Genomic DNA, 25,161 nt, shown 5'->3' with positions numbered 1-25,161 from the left:
CCATGGAAATACAGGGAAGTTACTAGCATGGGTGGAGCATTGGCTGATTGGCAGAAAACAGAGAGTGGAAATAAAAGGATCCTATTCTGGCTGACTGCTGGTTACCAGTGGAGTTCCACAGGGGTCGGTGTTGGGACCGCTGCTTTTTACGATGTATGTCAATGATTTGGATTATGGGATTAATGGATTTGTGGCTCAATTTGCCAATGATACAAAGATAGGTGGAGGAGCGGGTAGTGTTGAGGAAACAGGGTGCCTGCAGAGAGACTTGGATAGTTTAGGGGAATGGGCAAAGAAGTGGCAAATGTTGGAAAGTGTATGGTCATGCACTTTGGTGGAAGAAATAAATGGGCAGACTCTTATTTAGATGGGGAGAGTATTCAAAATGCAGAGGTGCAAAGGGTCTTGGGAGTCCTTGTGCAGGATATACTAAAGGTTAACCTCCAGGTTGAGTTGGTGAAGAGGGTGAATGCAATGTTGGCATTCATTTCTAGAGGTGTAGAATATAGGAGCAGGGATGTGATGTTGAAGCTCTATAAGGCACTTGTGAGACCACACTTGGAGTATTGTGTGCAGTTTTGGGCTCCTTATTTTAGAAAGGATATACTGACTTTGGAGAGGGTTCAGAGAAGATTCACGAGAATGATTCCAGGAATGAAAGGGTTACCATATGAGGAACGTCTAGCAGCTCTTGGGCTGTATTCCCTAGAGTTCAGGAGAATGAGGGGGGATCTCATAGAAACATTCTGAATGTTAAAAGACCTGAACAGATTAGATATGGCAAAGGTATTTCCCATGGTAGGGGAGTCTAGGAGAAGAGGGCACGACTTCAGGATTGAAGGATGTTCATTTAGAACTGAGTTGCGGAGAAATTACTTTAGTCAGAGGGTGGTAAGTCTGTGGAATTTGTTGCCATGAGTGGCTGTGGAGACCAAATCATTGGGTGCATTTAAGGCAGGGGTATAGGTTCTTGATTAGCCAAGGCATCAAAAGGTATGGGGAGAAGGTAGAGGAGTGGGAATGACTGGAAGAATTGGATCAGCCCATGATTGAATGGCGGAACAGACTTGATGGGCTGAATGGCCTACTTCTGCTTCTCTATCTTATGGGATAAATACTTTTCAGCCTCACAAATTAGTTTTTTTAGTTTTTAGTAAATTGTTAACAGGTTTAGAAATTTTTCCTTTTATTTGGCATAATGCACAATGTTTTTTAGATTAGTTCAAACAATCCTACTTTAATGTATTTTAAATTTAGCAAATGGAGGCAGTAAAATATAAAAATATTTTGTACTTTTCAAGGCACTGTATTACTGGCATATGTCATGAATTTTTTTTGTTTTGCTGCAGCGGTATATTGCGATACATAAAAGAACTGTAAATTATAATAAGAAATACAAATATAAAAGTTGTGTAAAAAGCGAAAAATGGCAATGAAATCTGCTAAGGAAAATAATGTGGTCAAACTGTTGTTTATCATAGGTATTTAGCTGAAATTATATTAGTGTATTGCAATTTTTAGACTTCCCCTTCAAGTAAAAATTTGTTCTGCAAGTAATTCCTCTCTGGCCTCAAAGTTTACATGTATAATCAGTAATGCTAGTCCATTGCTCTCTTCTTTGGAAGGGAAAGTGAGATTCTGCTCCAGTTCTGACACAAAATCTCAATTCATTATTATTGCTTTTTCCCTGCGATCTACAGCGAATTCATATTTAAACATGTATATTATTTCAGTTTCTGTGTTAGTTTTTTTTTAGTATTTCGGTGTACCAGTCTTTGCTAGATTCTTATTTAACAGGAGACCACATGTTTTGTCTAGTTGCTAAGACTTAGGATTTCAGGATTGGCTATCTGGTTGCCAGCTTTATTTTGACCCACAGTAGCTTTCTCATCCACCTCCTCTTCTGTCTTTGTTATTTTCTACAACCCGGGAGATCAATTGTACCACTGAGTATAGACTGCCTCTCACTGCAGTCCCATTCCCCCATATTTTCTTGTAACCTACTCTTTCTTGTATGCCCATCAACTAGGCTATAGCAGGACATCAATAGGATGCAAAACTGGGCTGAGAAGTGGCAGATGGAGTTCAACCCAGATAACTGTGAGGTGGTTCATTTTGATAGGTCAAATATTTTGGCAGAATATGGTATTAATGGTAAGACTCTTGGCAGTGTGGAGGATCAGAGGGATCTTGGGTCCGAGTCCATAAGACACTCAAAGCTGCTGCGCAGGTTGACTCTGTGGTTAACAAAGCATACGATGTATTGGCCTTCATCAATCGTGGGATTGAGTTTAGGAACTGAGAGGTAATGTTATAGCTATATAGGACCCTGGTCAGACCCCACTTGGAGTACTATGCTCAGTTCTACAACTCACTTACAGGAAGGATGTCAAAACTATAGAAATGGTGCAGAGGTTTACAAGGATGTTGCATGGATTGGGGAGCATGCCTCATGAGAATAGGTTGAGTGAACCCGGCCTTTTCTCCTTGGAGCGACGGAGGATGAGAGGTGACCTGATAAAGGTGTATAAGATGATGAGAGGCATTGGTGGTGTGGATAGTCAGAGGCTTTTTCCCAGGGCTGAAATGGCTAACACGAGAGGGAGCAGTTTTAGGGTGCTTAGAAGTAGGTACAGAGGAGATGTCAGAGGTAATTATTTTACGCAGAGAGTGGTGAGTGTGTGGAATGGGCTGCTGGCGATGGTGGTGGAGGCAGATATGATAAGGGATTTTAAGACACTCTTGGATAGGTACATGGAGCTTAGGTAAATAGAGGGCTATGGGTAACCCTAGGTAATTTCTAAAGTAAGTACATGTTCGGCACAGCATTGTGGGCCAAAGGTCCTGTATTATGCTCTAGGTTTTCTATGTTTCTACTCAACGAGTATCAGAATCAGGTTTAATATCATTGACATGTCACGAAATTTGTTATTTTGTGGCTGCAGTACATTGCAATCATTGTCATCGTCATATTGTGCCGTGTCTTATGATGGGGACAATTGTGGTCAATGACCATGATTGTTTTTCCAGAAGTGGTTTGTCATTGCCAACTTCTGGGCAGTCCTGAAGCAAGGTCTCGGCCTGATAGGGAAACTGTTTATTCATTTCCATAGATGCTGCCTGACCTGCCGAGTTTCTCCAGAGTTTTGTGTGTATTGCTTTGGATTTCTAGCATCTGCAGATTTTCACATGTCATTATAAGATGGCTGACCCCAGCCATTATTAATACTCTTATAGAGATTGTCTGCCTGGCTTCAGTGATTGCATAACCAGGACTTGTGATATTCACCAGCTGCTCATATGATCATCCACCACCTGCTCCCATGGGATGGGTGTGTGCTAAGCAGGTGCTATACCTTGCCCAAGGGTGTCCTGGTGTCCTGCAGGCTAGTGGAGGGAAGGATCATCTTGCACCTTCTTTGGTAGAGACATATCTCCACCCTGCTACTCGAACATTTCAATATATAAGAATTAAAAAGACTAAAGATTAATGTAAGTATATATAAAAATTAAATTAAATGAGTAATGCAAAAGGGGGCAAAAAAATTGAGGTAGGGTACATGGATACATTGTCCGTTCAGAAATCTGATGGCAGAAGGGAAGAAGCTGTTCCTAAATTGTTGAGTGTGTGTCTTTAGGTTCCTATACCTCCTCCCTGATGAGAGCAATGAGAAGAGGGCATGTCCTGGGTGATGGGGAGGGGCGGTCCTTAATGATGGATGCTGCATTTTTGGGGCATCACCTTTTAAAGGTATCCTCAATGCTGATTCCTACTAAACCTCGAAACTTGATGTAATTTACAGCAGCCACTGATTTACCAAAGCTCTGAGGAGGAGGAGAGGGATATGGAAAGTTCCATGCAAATGGTGGAGAGTAAGAAGTCTACACAGCCACAAGGAGAATGTGGTAACTCTATACAGGTGGCCCCAGAGCTCTTGGAACTAGTGTTATAATGCAAACAAAGTCACTGGAGAGAAACTGAAGCTAATGGATGCAGAAGTGGTTTATTCAACAAAAATGAGCAGCAGGCATCATATTGAGACCCTTTTGGAGGAAGAGACCTGCTTGACCCAATATAACATGGCATTTTATATACTAAATATCAAAGGACGATTCTATATTTACAATGTATCTACAATGCTTCCTTTGAATTACATACAAGTTTTGCACCACCTTCTTCACATCCACACTCAAGACACCCAAAATGAATGTTAATCAGCACTGTCTGATTTTCCAATTATCAGCTCTCCACAGCTCTGAGAACCTATTGTCCAGGACTGCATTTAAAATTTAATCTATAATCCATATTCAGGTCTAAAGATTGGTTGCTGAAGTTAAAATCTGCTATTACTCGAATTCCAGAATATGTCCTAACACTGGGCTCAGTTTTGACCAGATACCTGATAAAGCTAGTTTAAAATAATCAGTATCTAATGCCCTGGGAAAGGGTTCACTGCTAATATAATGGTTTCTCTGTAGCTGCAGTGTTTTGGGTTATGAATAGAGATAATGGGGTCTTTGAAATGTACGCTGGCCAATGAGGGGAGGCGTTTTTCTTTCTTATGTGCCCGAGAGAAGGGATTTCGTGGTCTTTTGGTTCAGGAGAAGATGGAGAGAGCAGATGGGGAAGTTGTAGACTGCAGGACTGAGTGGACTTGGAATAGGGTCAGGAGTTGACGATGCCTGAGGGGGAAATCGATGGAGGACGAACAGACGGGAAACAGTGAGCTCCAACATGTACGTTTGTACTTTAGACTCTTTCATTAAAATAGGCCCTTTTCGTTTTTGTTTTCTTTACTAACCCTATAGTCAAATTAAGAATTATAAAGCTCAAATTGTTTAATTGCTGTTTATTATTTCGTGGTACTGATTTGTAACAGGGGAAAACATCACGCAGCATCCACCCAAACCAGATTTCTCAAGTTTGGCTGGGCCTGAGGCTGTCTCCCCCTAGATTAACACAGCTGGCCAAACCTGAGGGTTACAAGTACAATTACTGAGCTCCATTTATTACCTTTACTGTAATCAATGTTTATGTGTGCTTTACAGTGCAAGTAAAACTAGCCTACCAGAAAAAATAATGCATGACTGACTTCATATATCTTTAAAGAGTCCAATTTGAATTAATTCCAATTGTGGAGACTGATGCAAAGTACATTGTTAATGGGAAATACAGAAAGTGAGCACTCACTGGTGACTGGTATTAATTCAGTGACTTATAATTCTGTTGAATGTATGCTGCTACAGAATATTAGGAATGGGTTCCATTTGTAATTTGTCAGAAAATTTAATTTCTGATTCCTTACTATTCATGTAGTTTTTAATATGATTGCCTACAATTTCAATTACAAAATGTTGCATAGTTTTTATATAGTTAATTTTATATACACTCGGTAGCCTCTTTACCTCCAAGTCCTAATAAATTGGCCACTGAGTGTATGTTTGTGGTCTACTGCTGTAGCCCAGGTTCTGATGTTCCTATAAGCTGGTTTGACTCATTTAACTAGTGGTCTGTATGCAGAGATTAGCAAAATATATTTGTGGTCTGAATATTCAAAGGGGAAAGCAGGTGGGGACTGTGAGAGCCTTGAAGGTTCTACAAACATTGGTATAAACCAGGTCTAATATGTCCTCTGAGACACACAAAATGCAGGAGGAGCTCAGCAGGCCAGGCAGCATCTCCAACATTGCACTGACTTTTTTTTTCCCGGTCTCTTAGCACCACTCCTTGATCTTGAGGCTCTGATGACATCTTTTATTCAGCTAACATCGCTAATGGATACCTTGATATCCACTACTTAAGCATTTCCCTCCGGCACATTATTCCATTTCAGAACCTCTGCTGGTCCTTTCTTCTGACTCAAGGAATAAGCTCTCCAAGCCCTCTTCCCTTCCGAAATTCCAACTCCTACACAGCCATGCACAACTGTCCCCAAGAAAACGTTTCATCTGGCTAGAATCAAGATTGTCATTGGATATGCTATAAGACATTTGGGGCTGAGATGCTAAGCTTTTTTGCTTGGAGTGAAAGGGTTTCCTCACTCGGAGTGTGGTGAACATGTAGAATTCTCTACAGCAGAAAGCTATAGAGGGCAATTTGCAGAATAGATTGAAGGAGGATTATGGGTAAAATTTCTCAATGCAAAATACTTCAAGGAGTATGGGGAGAGATAACGAATATGACATTGAGATAGATGATTGGCCATAAATGGTGGACAATGCGCAAATGGCCAATTCCTGATCTTGTTTTTCTTGTTTTTCTTTCCTATATATGGCATTTCTTTGGTCATAAATTAGCATTTATTATCTATTTCTAATTGCTCATGGAGAGTCATCGCCTTGGACTGCTGTAGTGCAATTACTCTCATAGTGCTGAGCTAAGATTTTCAGGATTTTGTTCCATTAACAGTGAATGAAGGATAGTCGAGATGATATGTGACTTGGGGTGGAATTTGTGTGTAATGATAACGTATAGAGTGGCAGTAAAATTTATTTCTATATGATGTGGTCCAGGCTGATCTAACAGTTACAAGTTGGATATTCTTAAGATTCAAAATTGTTTAATAACATTTCCAGTGTACAATTGTGAAGGAGATCAAAATAATTGTTACTCTGGATCCCATGCAGTACAAAAAAAACAAAGTAATGAACAATAATAATACAAACTGTAATAAACAAAAATATAAATACAGATAGCTCGTATACATTGATTGTAGGTCAATGTGACACTAGGCACACGTATATAAGGTGACTGACAGGAAATGATAAAGTAGTGGTGGTTGGGGTGTAGTGGGGTAGGTTAATGAGTCGGGGTGTTGATCAGCCATTACTGTTTGGGGAAAGTAACTGTTTTTGAGTCTGGTTGTCCTAATGTGGATACTACATAGCTTGCTCCCTGATGGGAGTGGGAGAAACAGTATATGAGTAAGGTGGGTGAGACCCTTCATGATATTACTGACACCTTTCTGTGTATATGTCCATCGTGATAGGTGGCCTGGTGCCAGTGATATGTTGGCAGTTTTGATTACACATTGTAGAGCCTTACTGTCCGTTGCAGTGTCAGTTTTGATACCATGCAGTGATGCAGCATGTTAGGATGCTCTGTATTGCACATCTGCAGAATGACGTGAGTATTTATGTGCATGGTCCAGCTTTCTTCGGCTTCAGAAAGTAGAGGTGTTGGTGAGCTTTCCTGATTATTAAAGAAGAAAGACGCATAGCAAGACAAATATGTGACCAGAATGAACACTAAATATCCATAAAGTAAATTTGAAGGAATCGGGCTTGCTGGGTCAGGTCTGGAATTAAATGTCCGATGTAATGATGGACTTGGCCTTGAATAATCACAGAAGGATTCCATCGATTCCTAGTTGGAATGACTTCTTTGGCACCAAAGGATGTCATTTGGAAGAGGCAGTTGTATTGTCTGATGTTCTTCCTGAACTCGTTTGCAATAGGTTCATCATTGCTGTACAAATTGAGGAGATCATTAGGTAGAGGCTGCAAATTGCCTATCCTGACCCTTCCCTTCATACAGCAGAAATGTGCGGCTTCTCCAGTGAATAGGAAGGCACGAGATTGAGGGCATACTCTGGTCATCGAACCAACATCAGCAGAAATGTGACGGCATGTGAGTCGTGCATTTTGCCTTGCTCTTTCTCTGTCGAGGTATTGTCGTCGAAAGCGGCCATTGTCGTCTTCAGCAACTTTCGCAATAATTACTCTGTGCCACATATTCTCAAGTTGATCTTTCCTTTTCTCCTTTGTCTCTTCTTCTTTCCTCCTTCTCTGCCTGTTTTTGTCATTCTGGAGACGCGCAGCCCTTTCATCCTTCGTCTCTTCATCTCTTCCACCATTTGTTCTTTGTCTGATCCTGGAGTCATGCAGTCCTGGCCTGATCAGATTCTTGTTCTCTCCTCCATCTGTGCCTCTTGTCAATTTGGAGATGTGCATGCCTGTCCTCCTCTGTCTCGTCTTCTCTCATCTTTTTTGTCCTGACTCTTTGATCCTGGAGTTGTGTGGCCCTGGCCTCATCCGATGGTTGTCCTCTCCCTCTCCTTGCTGCTTCCTGACGACGTTTGGCGTCATCTCTTGACCATAATGTCCCCCTTCTCTTTCCACGCGGCATAATTAGGCTATTCAAATATTTTTACCATAATGCTTGATAGAAGATGGGAAGCAGTAACACCAAAGCCTCTAAGCTGCTGAGGCTGGCCATGGGCATGCGTCGGGCAGTGGCGTCGCGCTGTGGTGTCGCAGTCTCCATAGAAGGTGGAAGCGGCTCTGTGAGCATCGTGAGGCACTGCTGAGGCTGGCCGTGCCCATGCATCGGGCTGTGGCGTCCCGATTTCCATGATGGCAGATCGGGTCTCGGGTGAAAGGCAGCTTGTTGATTTTTGGCGAATGAGCAATTTTATACGAATGTATAACCCTGAACTTTGCCTGCATTCTGTAAGTTAGCGCATTTTAATTTGATTTAGCCAAAAAAAGTGCCGCTGTAATGCAGCGTTTGTGCTAATAAATCTGCGCTAATTGGAGGTCACAAACAGACAGACAGAGCATGAGAGTTTTAGTAGTATATATAAATAAGTACTTGTAACTCAGTGTTGGTGCCCATAACAATGCCAAATTAATAGTCAAACTGTGTGTATGTCACCGTATATTGCCCTGAGTTTCATTGTAGAATAACGAAATACAATAGAATGTATGAAAAACTACACACAAACACAGACTGACAAACAAACAATGTTCCAAAGACGACAATCTGTGCAGTACTAAATAAATAAATAAGGGAATAACTAAAGTGCGAACACAAGTGGTTGAATCAGTTCAGAGTTGACGTGACTGAAGTTATTGACGCTGGTTCAGAAGCCTAATGGTTAAAGGGTAATAACAGTTCCTGAACCTGGTGGTGTGGGATCTAAGGCTCCTGTGCCTCCTTCCTGATGGCAGCAGTGAGAAGAGAGCTTGGCCTGGATGGTGGGGATCCATGATGTCTGCTGCTTTCTTGTGGCAGTGCTCCTTGTTGATGTGCTCAGTGGTGGTTGGGGGGAGTTGTGGTGGTGTTGGCCTGTGACGGTCTGGGTTGTATCTCACCACATTTTGTAGGCTTTTCTGTTCTTTGGCATTGGTGTTTCCTTACCAGGCCATGATGCAATCTGTCAGGATATTCCCCATTATGTATCTATAAAGTTTGTTAAAGTTTTAGATGATGTACTGAATCTGCACAAACTTCTAAGAGATTAGAGGTACTGTTGTGCATTTTTTGTAATGTCACTTACATGCTGATTGCAGGATAGATCCTTGGATATGGTAATACCAGGGAATTTAAAATTACCTACGCTCAGGATCTCTGATGCCTTAATGAGGACTGGCTTATGGGCCTCCTGTTTCTTCCTCTTATAGTCAACAATCAGCTCTTTGGTTTTGCTGACGTTGAATGAAAATTACTGGCATCAGTAATCAATTCAAATAAACTGCTGTAATTTCTTCCCTTATTATGAGCAATTTTAAAAACTGTTTTTATCTGCAGTTTTTTTGATTACTTAAGGAGCCTATTATTGCGCCATAATTATATTCTTCCTTCACTGGTAATTTTCTAATAAACAGATGTAATGTTATTTCTAACCTCCTCTCGTCTTGTAGAAACATGATGCTTGAAACTATGCACAGCAGCTCTGCAGCCTAGCTTTGCAGCTGGTCATCATGTACTATTTGAAAGCTCAAGTGCACCAAATTTACTGCTTTCTGCTGGTCAATGAACTTCCATCCTGCCTCAACTTTATATGTGCCTTATTTATTTAGGAATACATTACTTTGATTGTATCAGGTGCTTCTGACATGGCCTCCTCTATATTGGTGAGATCCGATGTAAGTTGGGGGACCATTTTGTCGAGCTCCTCTGCTCCATTCACCAAAAGCAGAATTTCCCAGTGATCAACCATTTTAATTCCTATCCCCATTCCCATTCTGACATGTCGGTCAATGCCCTCCTCTTTTGTCACAGTGAGGCCACTCTCAGGGTGGAGAAGCAACACCTCATAGGAGCCTCCAACCTGATGGCATGAACATTCATTTCTCCTTTCTGTAATTTTTTTTCCCCCTCATCCTTCTCTCTTCCTCTACCTCTTCTCACCTGCCTGTTATCTCCCTCTGGTGCCCCCCCTTCCCTTTCTCCTATGGTCCACTCTCCTCTCCGATTAGGTTCCTTCTTCTCCAGCCCTTTACCTTTCCTACCCACCTGGCTTCACCTATCACCTTCAAGCTGCCCTGCTTCTGAACCCCCGACCTTTTTATTTTGGCATCTTCCTCCTTCCTTTCCAGTCCTGAAGAAACCTCTTGACCCAAAACACCGACTTTTTATTAAGTTCCATAGATGCTGCCTGACCTGTTCCTCCAGGAGTATGTGTATGTTGCTGTGGATTTCCGGCATCTCCTGTCTTTGTGTTTATGTGTGCTGTTACTTCGGTTGCCAAATGCCCATCTGATTAGTAGAACTATCAAAATTATCACAGTCCTCTTTCCCTGCAGGCCAACATTCTCAATTTACATCAATTCATTTTCAAAGTTAAAATTCGTTAGTTTGTCCTAGTTCACTATAACTTTCCCTTGAACTGCCAAAGAGCTGCTGTTGGCGGGATTGACACATCGCAAACTTGTGCCAAACTGCAAGGGCAAAGTACATTATTTATTTCCATCACAGAGCTCAGTAGTTGTAGGAGATCAGTGTCATAGATGCCAGACCAGTAACAGGCCCTTTGCTGACCAAGATGCCCAGCTAAACTAATCCCATTTCCCTTTGTTGCTGTATCACTCTAAACTGGGAGTTCCCAACCTGGGGTCCACAGACCCCTAGGTTAATGGTAGGGGTCCATGGCATAAAATGGTTGATGCCATTCTAAACCTTTTCTATCTACGTACTTATCCAACTTATGTTATTGTGTCTGCTGAAGCTGCTTTCTCTGGTAGCTCGCTCCACATATAAACAATCTCTTTTTAAATTATTTCCCCTCTCACCTTGACTAGTTTTCGGTTCTCCTTGTGTGCATTTACCCTCATGATTATGTTGTAATGTCATACCTGTGCCTCCTACATTCCAAGAAATGAAGTCATAGTCTGCCCAACCTCTCCCTTAGTCAGGCCCTCAGTGTATGTAATTTGAATTGAAGTATTATTAGTTTCAATTTGTGATGAAGGTTACTGGTATTATTCTGAGTTTTAATACAGAAAGTAAATCTTTCCATTCACAAACTTGAAATGGTCCACAAAACAACCCTTGTTCAGGAGGTAGTTGATCATGAACCATAATTGTGCTTCAGAGTGTTGGATGAATTTTCTTATAACTCGTTGCTACAGACAGAAAGGTATATGATGGTTTTATTTACCTAATATCAGCAAATTTGTCTTAGTGTGGCACCTTGGAAATTAAGAGCTCAATTTTTTTTCCGATGGGAGTCACATGCTCCCAGAGAGCCTGTTCAGAATAATATTTGGTATAGTTCTGGAGCAGGTGGTGTGTACCCAATAAATCCAGAGGGATGAGGTAATTCAGAAGAGATGAATAGGTAAATTACCTTTCTAGAACAGAGTTTCGTGTTTTCATTTAGAAAAGAAATTAAAAATGTAGATCAGGAAATGCCTTGATTAAATCGACTCACTGACTAAAATATCAGATCATTTCAATGTGTCATGAGACACATATTTTGCAATTGAGATCATGTTCCAAATTTTAAGAGCAAAATTGAATTACGTATAGACGTTTCAACCACAATGTGCCTTGGGCCATCTTCTGGTATGCTGACTGTAGTATGTTTCAGCAGTATTTGTAAGGAATTGTTTTATGAATATTTTGAGCAAGTAAATTGTTTATATATAAAAAGCAGGATATATTGGGCCAGGATATATATGCAGAGTTTAAGTCATAGAGTCATAAAGTGCTTACAGCACAGAAACAGGCCCTTCAGCTCATCTAGTCCATGGTGAACGAGTATTCAGTCCAGTCCCATTAACCTGCACCTGGACCATAGCCCTCCTTTCCCCTCCCATCCATGTACCTATCCATAAGTTTAAGTTAAGTCCTGAGGAACTTCACAAGAATGGTTCCAGGAACGAAAGGCTAACGTATGAAGAGCATTTGATGGCTCTGGGCCTGTACTCACTGGAGCTTAGAAGAATAAGGGTTAGGGATCTCATTGAAATCTATTGAATATTGTAAGGTCTGGATAGAGTGGTAATGGAAAGGATGTTTCCTTTTTGTAGGGAATCTAGGACCAGAGGGCATAGCCTCAGAATGTAGAGATGAAGAGGAATTTCTTTAGCTAGAGGGTATTGAATCTGTGGAACTCATTGCCACAGATGGCTGTAGAGGCCAAATCATTGGGTGTGTTTGAAGCAGAGATTGATAAGTTTTTAATTAGATTACGATATGATAGAATGGCAGAGCAGATTTGATGGGCCAAATGGGCTAATTCTGCTCCTATGTCATATGGTCTCAATTTAGTAAATGGCTTACTGGGATTGTCACTTGGACTTGGCATACGATTTGTGGATTGGAGTCTAGAGCAATGAGTCTGAATCTCAGCAAAGAAGCTTGCAATGTAAAATTCAAGTAAACAGGTTAAATATGGCCTATATATTTGAGCCTGGCTGGCAATTGGTTTATTATTGTCATAGGTATGAGATTCAGTGAAAACCTTTGTTTTGCATGTCATCCATACAAATCATTTTATCACATCAGTGCATTGAGGTTGTACAAGGGAAAACAATAACAGAGCAGAATAAAGTGTTACAGTTACAGAGAATGCAGTCCAGACAGACATTAACGAAATACATTGTCAGGTCAAGATTCCATCTTATCATACAAGAGTCTTATTTATTTAGAGGACAGGCCCTTCCAGCTCAATGAGTCATGCCGCCCATCAACCCACCTATATTTAACCCTTGCCTAACCAGAGGACAAATTACAATGAGCAATTAACCTACTAACTGGTACGTATTTGCAACGTAGGAACAGAACGGAGCACCCAGAAGAAACACACTTGTTGAAACTCCCGACAGATGGCTCTGGAATTGAACTCCAAACTCCAGTGCCCCAAGCTGTAATAGTAGTGCGCTAATCACTACGACTCCATGGATTAAAGCTGTCTTGAGCCCAATAGTTAGTGGTTTCAGACCTTGTATCTTCTGTCTGATGGAAGGAGGGAGAATGAATGTTCAGAGTGGATAGGGTCTTTGGTTATTTTGGCTGCTTTAGTGAGGCAGGGTGTATGGGGTGTCAGGGAGGGGTAGCACCTCTGGTGGGGGAACATGTCGCGTCCTTTTCAGGGCGGTTAGTCCACCTTTGGTCCCCACCTGGCACTCAGCTCTCACCTGTGGCTCCCTGTAGCTGTTTGCATGCGACAGTGGCCACACCCCGGGCAACGGCTTTGACAAGCCGGCTAAACCAGGTGAGGGTAGCCGACGGGTCTCAAACCCTCGGTGTGATAGGGAGTTGTCTATCCCAGCATGTGAAGACAGACTCCGGCGGATTGAGCGGACGAGACCTATGGAAGGTCCAACGGTCAAGAAGGCGGTCTCTGCAAGTGTCGTGGAATGTGTAGAGCAGGACAAGACAGAGAAGACGTCCTGGTCATCCACTGCGCCTAGTCCCATCTCCAGCCGTCTAGACTCTGTTTTGCCACTGGATCCAGATGGGAATTGGGAAGAGAGAGTGAGGCTGACGCCGCGCAACTCTCCCTCACTTAAATCCAAATCACGTGCTAGTCTCAACACCATCATAATGGTGTCGAGGTCCTCATCGACGTCAACGATGGACGAACAACCAGTGAGGCAGTAAGATGTGCACAGTCCATGGATGGGAGTTTGGCAGGGAATGTGAAACTACTCTGAACAATGCAGGTTTACTGCTCACTCAAATTGCTTTGGAAGGTCAGTTGACCATAAATATCAGCAAAATCTAAATCCAAGGAATCTATAAGTCAATGTTTTGGTGATTAAAGCATAAGGCCTGATTGAAACGATTGGGGTATTGAGGTGTTCAATTCACTGCTCCACAAGGTTTACTTGTCTGTGCAGAACTGACGATGTGATCTGCAATTAACAGGCTCCTGGATGGGCTGCAGTGATGAACTGACTTTGTGGCTGTGGACTCACTTTTGTGAACTTTAGTTATGAATGTTATTTGTTCCTCTTTCGGTCTTTTTTAATGGGTTCTATTGGGCTTCTTTGTTTCTGTGGCTGACTGTAAGACTAATTTCAATGTTCAAAGTACATTTATTATCTAAGTATGTACAGTACTGTTCAAAGGTCTTAGGTACTATATAGCTAGAGTGCTTAAGACTTTTGCCAGTACTGTATTTGTCAACATGGAGCAGAGAGCTAGTTTGTAAATCTGTTGGGAGCAAAGGATGTTGGGAATGGTGCACGTGGAGTGCTGCAGGGTGGGGGGTGGGGCAGGTGACAGGACGTGAGCCAGAGATGGGTGTGGTGCGGGTGCAGACACACCCAGCCCTGAGACACCAGGCAGGGTTCCAAATGGATTATTGATCATTGTAGAATGTCTGTCTGGTTCTTCCCTCTCCCTTCCCCTTTTCCCAACTATGATTCCCCTCTCCCTGCCTCCTTCTCACTCTCTGTCCACAATAGAGACCCATATCAGAATCAGGTTTATCATCACTCACATAGGTCATGAAGTTAGTTTTTTTTTTGCAGCAGCAGCAGTGTTACAGTACAATACATAAAATTACTACAGTACTGTGCAAAAGGCCTAGGCACCCCAGCGATGTATATGTGCCTGTATACTATATATAACCTTGAGATTCATCTCTTTATAGGCATGTACTTTGAACATAATAACAGGAATTAATTGACATATCCAAGCAACGCACACAGAAAGAAAAAGGGGGAGGAGCACCAGAGGGAGGTGATGGGGAATGTTGAAGGTGGAGGTGTACTTGTCACAATGAAGCCATGCTCAGGTTGGAGGAACAACACCTTGTATTCTGTCTGGGTAGCCTCCAACCTGATGGCATGAACATCCATTTCTTGAACTTCTGGTAATGACCCCCCTCTTATACCATTCCCCATCCCTTTTTCCTTCTGTCACCATTTCTCTTTGCCTGCCCAATGCCTCCCTCTGGTGCTCCTCCTCCCCTTTCCTTTCTTCCATGGCCTTCTGTCCTCACCTATTATATTCCCCCTTCTCTAGCCCTGTATCTCTTTCACCAATCAACATCGAACTCTTTACCTCACCCCTCCTCCTCCCGGTTTCACCTATCAGCTTGTGTTTCTCACCCCCCCCCCCCAAGTTTTTAAATGTACTCCATTTTTTTTCTCCAGTCCTGCTGAAGGGATTTGGCCTGAAGCACCGACTTTACTCTTATCCACGGATGCTACCCGGTCTGCTGAGTTCTTCCAGCATTTTGTGTGTGTTGCTTGCATTTCTAGCATCTGCAGATTTTCTCTTGTTTACGAGCGGACATTTTGAACAGGCTTTTCATACTTCCTTTGTCTTGTTCCTTTCCATGAATTGGATGTTGCTGGCAATAGCGCTATTTATTGTTCAGGTCCCAGGTACAGACCTTATCAGGTTCCAAAGGTACATCAGCTGCCTGATCTGCTGAGGTCCTCCAATATGTTGCACATTTAATGTCCATCTCCAATTGCCCCTGAATTGAGGAAGCAGTTAAGCTTGGGATCAGACTACAAAGATTTGCTGTTGTTTATATCTTATTTCTGTAATCTTTCAGCATTTACTTTTATTTTTCAAAAGATCAAAGTTCAAAATAAAATTTATTATCATAGTATGTACATGTCACCATATACAACCCTGAGATTCCTTTTCCTGTGGGCATACTTAGCAAGTAGAACAGTAACTGTAAACAGGAACAATGAACAGCAAACTGCAAATATAAATAAATAGCAATAAATAATGAAAGCATGAAATAAGATAAGAGTCCTTTAAATGACTGTAGTTACCTGCTTTTGTTCAAGAGGCTGATGGTTGAGGGGGAGTAACCGTTCTTGAAGCTGGTGGTGTGAGTCCTGAGACACTTGTACCTTCTACCTGATGGCAGCACTGATAAAAGAATATAGCCTGGGTGGTGAGGATCTTTGAAGATGGATGCTGCTTTTCCTTGGCAACATTTTCATGTAGGTGTACTCAGTAGATGGGAGGGTTTTACCTCTGAAGTACTGGGCCAAATTCACTACCTTTTGTGGGATTTTTCTGCTCAAAGACTTTGGTGTTCCTGTACCATGCCGTAATGCAGCCAGTTAGCACACTTTCCACCACTGATCTATAGAAGTTTACCAAGGTTTTTGATGACATGCTGAACCTCTGCAGACTCCTGAAGAAGTAGAGCTGCTGTTGTGCTTTCTTTGCAATTATATTTGTATGATTTGTCCAGAACAGATCCTCTGAGATAGTGACACCCAGGAATTTAATGTTACCTCTGATCCTCTGATGAGTACTGGCCCATGGACTGCTGGTTTGCCTCTCCAGAAGTCTACAATTAATGCCTTGGTCTTATTAGCATTGAGCGAGAGGTTATTATTGCACTACTTAGTCAAATTTTTAATCTCCCTCCTGTACGATGATTCATCACCACCTTTGATAACAGTGGTGTCATCAGCTAACTTGTATATGGTGTTGGAGCTGTACTTAGTCACACAGTTATAGGTGTAAAGCGAGTAAAACAGGCTAAGTACACATCTCTGTGGTGTCCCTGTGCTGATGGAGATTGTGGAGATATTTCTGCTAATCTGAACTGACTGGGGTCTGCAAGTGAGGAAATCCATGATCCAATTGCACAAGGGGGTATTGGGACCCAGGTCGTAGAGTTTACTGGTTAGTTTTGAGGAGCTGATGTTGTTGAATGCTGAGCTGTAATTGATAAAGAACATCCTGATGCATGCACCTTTGCTGTCCAAATGTTCCAGGGTTGTATGAAGAGTCCATGAGATGGCGTCTGCTGGAGACGTGTTGATCCAGTAGGCAAATTAGAGTGGATCCAAGTTGCCACTCAAACGGGAGCTGATATATTACAATACAGCCTCTCGAAACACTTCATCTCTGTGAATATGAGTGCCACTGTGCGGTAGTCATCAAGGCAGGTTACCGTGCTCTTCTTAGGCACCGGTATGATTGAAGACTGTTTGAAGCAGGTAGGTACCACTCACTGCCAGAGTGAGAGGTTGAAGGTATCTGTGAACACACCAGCCAGTTGGTCAGCACACATCTTCAGTACTCGGCCAGGTACTCTGTCTGGACCAGATGCTTTCCTTGAGTTTACTGTTGAAGGTAGTCCTTACGTCATCTTCAGATTCTGAGACCAAAGGATCATTGGGAAACATGGGGGTGCACGATGGTTCCTTCCTGTTCTGTGGTCAAAGGGAGCATAGATGGCATTGAGTTCATCTGGAAGTGAAGCTCTGATGTCCCCTATGTTGCAAGATTTAACCTTGTAGGAGTTTATGGTACTCAAACCCTGCCACAGCTGTCAAGCATCCCTCGTTGATTCCATTCCAGTCCAGAATCTCCCCTTCACCCATGAGATGGCTTTCCAGAGATCATACCTGCACCTCTTGTAGCATTCTTGATCTCCAGTCTTGGATGCCTCTGATCTGGCTCTCAGCACGTTCCGGATTTCATTGTTCATCCAGAGCTTCTGATTGGGGTAAACCCTGAACGATCTTGTGGCGACACACTCATCCACAGCTATTTTAATAAAGTCTGTAATGACCCTGGTGTAGTCATTCAGGTCCTCAGATGAGTTTTTGAACAGAGCCCAGACCACTGACTCAAGGCAATCCTCTGCCTCCGCAACCACCTCTTAGTTGTTTTGATATCTGGACCCTTGCTTTATCGGTTCTGTATGCAGGTAGTAGGGGTACAGCCAACTAGTCCAATTTGCCAAAATGCGGTCTTGGGATGGAACGATAAGCATTCCTTATTGTAGTCTTGCAGTGGTCTAGTGTATTGGGATCTCTGATGCAATAGGTTTCATGCTGGTGATAATTGGGCAGGGTTTTCTTCAGTCTGGCCCGGTTAAAATCACTGACCATAATTTGAAATGCGTTGGGATGAGCTGCTTTTTGCCAGCAGACATCATTGTGCAGTTTCACGAGTGCTTTCTTAAAATTGGCTGCTGGTGGTATATAAACTGCAGTCAGGATCATGAATGAGAATTCCCGAGGTAACTAGAATGGTCTACATCTAATTGTTAGGTGTTCTAAGTCAGGGGAACAAGAGGTTGACGTATCCCCAATGTCCGTACACCAACAAGAAGTGACTAAGAAGCACATGTGCCACTTTCTTCCTTGCGAGAGATCATGGTTTGATCCATTCTGAAAATCATAAAACCTGGTCGGATAGCTACGTCTGGTGTATTCGTTGTTAACCAAGTTTCAATGCAACAAGCTATCGAAATCTGCCTTTGATACAGCAGCCTTCCCCTGAGAACGTCAATCTTATTTTCCAGCGACTGCACATTCGTCAACAAGATGCTGGGTAGAGGAGGCCTCATCCCTCTGTGCTTCAGCCTAGTTTGAGTACCCGCTCTCCAGCCATGTGTCCAGCCACAGTGTTGACATTAAAGACACCAAACTTAACTGCTCCACTGGAGCTCATGCCTTCTGCTCTGCCTTCAATCATCAATCATGAGATCTGAAAATAGTTGATGTAATTTCATAGTCCATTGTTAAGAGGAAATTTACATGCTGCAAGATTGCAGCAAATGTAAATCAAAAGAAGTATATTTAAGAGGAAAACTGGTATAATTTTCTGCAACCCACAGAGTTGCCGGTGTACGCCAGTGCCATCTTACATTGACATCAGAACCAAATTATGTATTTTTGTTATGTTTATTTTTGTTTATTATTTTCTCTTCATTCCAAGAACTTTATTCTTTGGAACTTAGAAGATTGAGGAGAGATTTGACAGAGGTATACAAAATTATGAGAGTTATAGATAGGGTAAATGCAAGCAGGTTTTTTCCACTGAGGTTGGGTGGGTCTACAACCAGATGTCATGGGTTCAGGGTGAAACGTGAAAAGTTTAAGGGGAACATGAGGGGAAGCTTCTTCATTCAGTGGGTCGTGAGAGTCTGGAATGAGCTGCCAGCACAAGTGGTGCATGCGAGCTCGGTTTCAACATTGAAGAGAAATTTGGATAGATACAAGATACATAAATGGTAGAGGTATGGAGGGCTGTGGTCCCAGTGCAGGTCAATGGAAGTAGGCAGTTTTAATGATTTGGCATGGGCTAGATAGTATTTTTCTATGACTATTTTCATTTGTACTGTAATAATAAAGTGAAAAATTTTGTTTACATGACATCTAGATCATTCCATGCATAATTATGTTGATGCAGTAAAAATGAGAACAGACTGTTACAGTTATAGAGAAAGTGCAGTGCAGTTAGACAATAAAGTGCGAAGGCTACAACGAGTTATACTAAGCCTGTGCCAAATTATTGTCAGTATCAGTGCCCACTTTCTGCTCCTATTTTCTTAAAGTAGTGATAATTTCATCTGAATTTCGTCTATGTCAGGGGTTCCCAACCTGGAGTTAATGGTAGAGGTCCATGGCAGAAAAATGGTTGGGAACCACTGCTGTATGTGGATGAAATTAAAAGGAAGGGCTATAGGGGAGGGAAGGTTGATTGATCTTAGAGTAGGTTTAAAAAATTGGCATGACATTGTGGGCTGAAGCGTCTGTCTTGTGTTCTACAAGCTAAATATGCCTGATTTGGATGATACCCAATTCCTTGTTTTTCTTTTCATTGTATGGAGAAAGCCTTATTATTTGAGATTACTCATGCAGCATCTCTATTTGTCATGTTTCAGGGATTCTGGAGAGAAAGTGCTGAGGCAGTACATGGTAATATAGCGTGAAGATTGGATTTAACTTGTTTGTAGGTTGAAGAGGATAATTTATTTTAATATTTTGCCTTTTGGCAAAAAGATGTCAGCAATTTAAAAGTCAACTTGTAAGTTTTGGCACTTTCTGAAATGTAATTTTACTTTGTGAGGAGAAATTGGGAACCAGGGTATATGAAAGTAATTTACTTTCTAAATAATGATATATTTGGAAAATCTTTTGTTGCCCTGCGCAGAAACAGGAGTGTGAGGGGAATTATTTACTTTTATGTTGGACGTTGTACATAAGGAACCGTGTGTTCACCAAAATTTAAACTTCACTGATGGTTCATGCTCTCGATACATAGAAACTTAATGCAGAAGGATGGAAAATTAATACCCATTGCAAATTCAGTGTGGACTAGTAGCAGCCTTTTTAACATCTGCCTGTCAGTACCACAAAGAATTTTATGCTTTTTATTTTTATGTGTTCCTTTTTTTTTCCTCTTCATTCTGACAGCTAGGGTTACAATGTTTGAGGCCATTCTAGAACATAGAGAATGCACAGCAGCCCAAAAATTGTGGCCATTTTTTAAATGACAGGGATGATCTCCCATTCCTTAAGTGGAGAAAGTGGACTTATTCTAAACTATCTCTCCTTCTAGTTCTCTCATGTCAGTAATATCATGACGTGTCATTGCTCCCTTTCTAAGGATAGATACTATATTTTCTTTAATAGTTCATGGAGAAAAAATTATATATTACCGAGGGTGTGATTTTATTAAAATGCTTTCCAATTACAACAAGCCTTACCCAAATGTATTTAAATCATCTTGTAGTAGAGGTGAACATACTATTTATTACCTATCAACCATCAGGCTCCTGAACCAGTGTGGATAACTTCACTCACCTCAACACTGAACTGATTCCACAACCTATTGACTCACTTTCAAGGACTCTACAACTTGTGTTCTCAGTATCGTTTATTTACTTGTGTATTTATTTATTTGTGTTTTGATGTGTTTGCAGAGTTTATCTTATTTTGCAGTTTGGTTGTTTGTCAGTCTTTGTGTATAGATTTTCACTATTCTGTTGTATTTCTTTGTTTTATTATGAATGCTTGCAAGTAAATGAATCTTCAGGAAGTATATGATGACATATACATTCTTCAATAATAAATTTACTTTGACCATTGAACTTTACTTTTGTAATTCTTTAATCTTACTTTCTGCATGTTACACTGTTGGCATTTAGGGCAGCAATGATTTTCTTCCACCTCTATCTGTCCTTCTATCTGGTCTTCTCTATTGTGCCCCAGGTGTGGTTCTGAGTCCTCATTTCTGCCTCTACAGTATGGTGCCAAGTTGTCTTTGGTCTTCCGCATCTTATCTGTCCTGAAGTGGTCCAATGAAGTGATAACTAGATAATTCCTTAATCTACATGTTAACTTTTTAAAATAGATATCTGAGCTATATTTCAAGACTAGTAAGATCTGGTTCATAGTATTTTTCCATAGCAAGTTATAGAAAAAGTATTAAGTTTTTTTTTTGTTAGTGCTTTAAAGTGGAAACAGCAAGTTAAACAAAATTAAACAATACGATGTGGTTGATGTTGTCATTTTTTTCCCTCATTAGATTGCCCAGTGGTGTGCTGAGTATGCCCTATCGGTCCAGTATCAACATGGAATGGTGGTCTGCACCCAGCCTCACAGTCTGTCTGCCATGTGTTTAGCACAACGTGTAGCAGATGAACTGGACTTGAATGTAGGCCATGAAGTTGGATACCGTGTTCCTTATGAAGACTGCTGCACCACCGAAACTGTTCTCAGGTCAGAATCTTTTATTTAGTTTACTTGACACAGAAAACCACAAGACATGAGAGCAGAATTAGGTCACTTGGCCCATTGAATCTGCTCCACCATTCCATTATGGCTGATTTATTATCCCTCTCAACATTCTCCTGCCTTCTCCCCATAACCTTTAATGCTCCGATGAAGCAAGAATCTATTAACCTCTTCTTTGAATACACTCAATGACATGGCCTTCACAATCATCTGTGTCAATGAACTACACAGATAGAGCACCCAGCGGCTAATTGGACATCCCTATATTCTGAGGCTGTGTCTTCTGGTCTTCGACACACCCACAATAGGAGATATCCTCTTCAGAACCACACTATCTAGAGCTTTCAAAATTTGATATTTCATAAGACATAGGAGCAGAATTAGGCCATTTGGTCCATTGAGTCTGCTCCAACATTCAATCATGGCTGATCACTTTTTCCCCCACTGAGCCCCACTCCCCGTAACCTTTGATGCCATGTCCAATCAAGAATCTTTCACTCTCTGCCTTAAATATACTCAATGACCTGGCCTCCACAGCTGCCTATAGTAACAAATTCTACAAATTTGCCACCCTCTGATTAAAGAAATTTTTACGCATCTCTGTTTTAAATGGACGCCTCTCTATCCTGAGGCTGTGCTCTCTTGTCCTAGATCCCTACCATAGGAACCATTGTTTCCACATCTACTCTGTCTAGGCCTTTCAACATTTGATAAGTTTCAATGAGATGCTTCCTCTTCCTTCTAAGATCCAGTAAGTACAGACTCAGAGCTATCAAACATTCCTCGTATGATAAGTCTTTCATTCTGGGAATCATCCTTGTGAACTTCCTCTGAACCCTCTCCAATACCAGCACATCTTTTCTTACTTGAGTCCAAAACTGTTCAGAATACTCAAGGTGAGGCCTCACCAGTGCCTTATAAAGCCTCAGCTTCACATCCCTCTCTTGTATGCCAGACCTCTTGAAATGAATGCTGACTTTGCATTTGCCTTCCTCACCACCGACTCTACCTCCATGTTAACCTTTATGGTGTTCTGAACAAGGACTCCCAAGTCCCTTTACATTTCAGATTTTTGGATTTTCTCCCTGTTTAGAAAATAGTCTGCACATTTATTTCTACTCCCAAAGTGCATGACCATGCATTTTCCAACATTCTATTTCATTTGCCATACTCTTTTGGTAGAAAGGTCTGCTAGCCCAATGTGGGCTTGATATTTATATGCTAAACACAAAGGGCAATCGCTGCTTACCAAGTTATAGACAATGCCTCCTTTTGAAGCTACATACAAAACATCACACCTTCTGACTTCATTCTTTCCTCCCGACCCCAACATGTCTGGGTTGGTACTCACAGCCTTTAGGAGTGCAAGTCAAATCCACAATACATTTATTTTGTATTTTACGTGCTAACATAGAGGACAATTAATATTTATAAAGTATGGATAAGGCTGTCTTCGAAACTACCTGTAAACTTCACGCTTCCATCTGCAGCTTCTGGCTAGTATCCCAATATTCACAGCTTTTAGAAAATGCATTGTTGTGAACTCAATCCACAGTACTTTGTCAAACAGAAGATTGGTGACCAGAGTCACTTAAGTGTAAATGTATCATCTACCCAAAAACTCACTCTAACACACACAATGAATTGAATTTAATTAGGGATCATTTCAGCCATTGGTATTCTGCGATCTCTGGAAATGTGATTCTGTACCGATCAGCTGAAGCCTAACTGGCTTTGTGACGGAAGTGACATCCTATAGATCAGATATTAATCTGTTGCTTCTTTGGGCGTTAAGATCCAATTGCACTTTCAAAGCAGAGCAAACAGTTCTCATGGTGTATTGTCCAAGATTCCTCCTTCAATTAATAACCAAAATGTAAATGACAAACAAACTGATGGAACCTAATGAAGTCAAAACCTCCACGGTAGATAAGGTGATTGATGCCAAGCAAAGACACAAATTCTTGGCATCAGATCACCAAATTCACATGTTTGATCAACAGGATGGCTCTTCCATCAGTGCCAAATACTCTCAGTTCCATGGAGTTAACATGGGCTGCATCAGTTTTATAACTGGGTTTGAATCCTTTAAAACAGATACAAGTAACGGGGAAAATCACTTGCCTGCCACACTGGTTAATCCAGTTTAAGCTTTCTCCAAGTTGTTCTGTTGTTGTCAGTGGAATAGTGTAGCATTTCAAATGAGAAAATTTGCAATTATGATAGTTAGATAATCCATATTCCCTCATTTTGTGGTGACCTCCCATAATTTCTTCAGTGCTCTCCTCTAAGTCCTTCCCACCACTTATTGGTGCCTGCTGTAATTCCCATAGCTGCCAAGGTACTCCCCGAATTCATTGTTCAGGAACTGTAGCAAAGTGCAATTATAATCCATATATTTATTCGCCAGTGTAAAGGAGAACAAAGTATCATTACTCTGGATCTGATGCTGCATAAAAAACACAAGCATAAGGAACAGAATAAAATAAAGATATAAATATAAAATGAAGAAGTAACTTGTATAGGTAGATTGTATATGCATAAAGTGATGCTTGTTGATGTGTATGTTGTGGTGGGAGTTAGTGGGTGCATTAATGGGTGGACGTGTTGATCAGGCGACGGCTTGGGAGACGACTGTTTTTGAGTCTAATGATATTGGCGTGAATGCTCTGTAGGCTCTTCCCTGATGGGAGTAAGCCTAACAGTCTACAAGTGGGGTGGGTGGGATCCTTCACATTATTGCTGCCTTTTTTCTGCCACCTTTCTGTATGTATGTCCTTGATGACAGCTAGGCTGGTGCTGGTGATGTATTGGGCAGTTTTAACTACCTGTTGAAGATCCCTCCTGTCCACTGCAGTGCAGTTTCATACCGCACAGTGATGCCACATGTTTGGAAGCTCTCCATTGTGCACTTGGAGAAGGTAATAAGTATTGCTGTGCGTAGACTAGCTCTCTTCGGCCTGCTGAAGAAGCAGAGGCATTGGTTGCTACGTTATTGTCAGGATGGTGTAGCAGTTCATCGGAGACAATTGTAATTATGATAATTTAACAATCCATGTTCTCCTATTTCTTGGTGACTTCCCCTAATTTCTTCTAAATTAGAAATGTAGACTTCTAAAGACCAATTTATACTTCTGCGTCAAATCTACGCTGTAGGTACGGCGTAGCCGTGTATCCTATGCTGTAGCCTGACGTGCACCTTCCCAAAAATGTAACTACACGTCGCGGCGACGCAGACCGCAACAACTGGGATTGGTCCGCTTGGTAGCATCGCATTTCCTCCTACGCTGCAATAGCTTCCCATTGGGCGACTGAAGGGCAGGGAAGGAACTCTGGCTGCAATGCTTTCCCTAAAGCCTTACAGACCTCCGAAATTATGGGGGACCCTGTGCTTGACACCAGTTTGTAGCTAGCTGCTACAGCCTGTTGACTTCCACCTGAAGCTAAAACTCGAATGGTGAT

General features: G+C 41.6%; 1 protein-coding gene across 3 annotated transcripts in view; it reads left to right on the top strand.

Moving 5' to 3' along the window:
* The window catches only part of LOC140196856 (putative pre-mRNA-splicing factor ATP-dependent RNA helicase DHX32), a 128,518-nt gene that overhangs the window by 21,244 nt on the left and 82,113 nt on the right, over positions 1 to 25,161 (top strand). For all 3 annotated transcript variants that reach the window (XM_072256746.1, XM_072256744.1, XM_072256745.1), the window contains one exon: positions 21,491 to 21,684. In XM_072256746.1, coding sequence (XP_072112847.1) covers positions 21,491 to 21,684 — 194 coding nt within the window. The remainder of the gene's footprint in view (positions 1 to 21,490; positions 21,685 to 25,161) is intronic.

The sequence above is a fragment of the Mobula birostris genome, chromosome 4, assembly GCF_030028105.1.
Source record: "Mobula birostris isolate sMobBir1 chromosome 4, sMobBir1.hap1, whole genome shotgun sequence".
NCBI classification, from domain to species: Eukaryota; Metazoa; Chordata; class Chondrichthyes; order Myliobatiformes; family Myliobatidae; genus Mobula; species Mobula birostris.
Note: the sequence above shows the minus strand (reverse complement) of the source record. Positions and strands in the feature narration are given on the sequence as shown.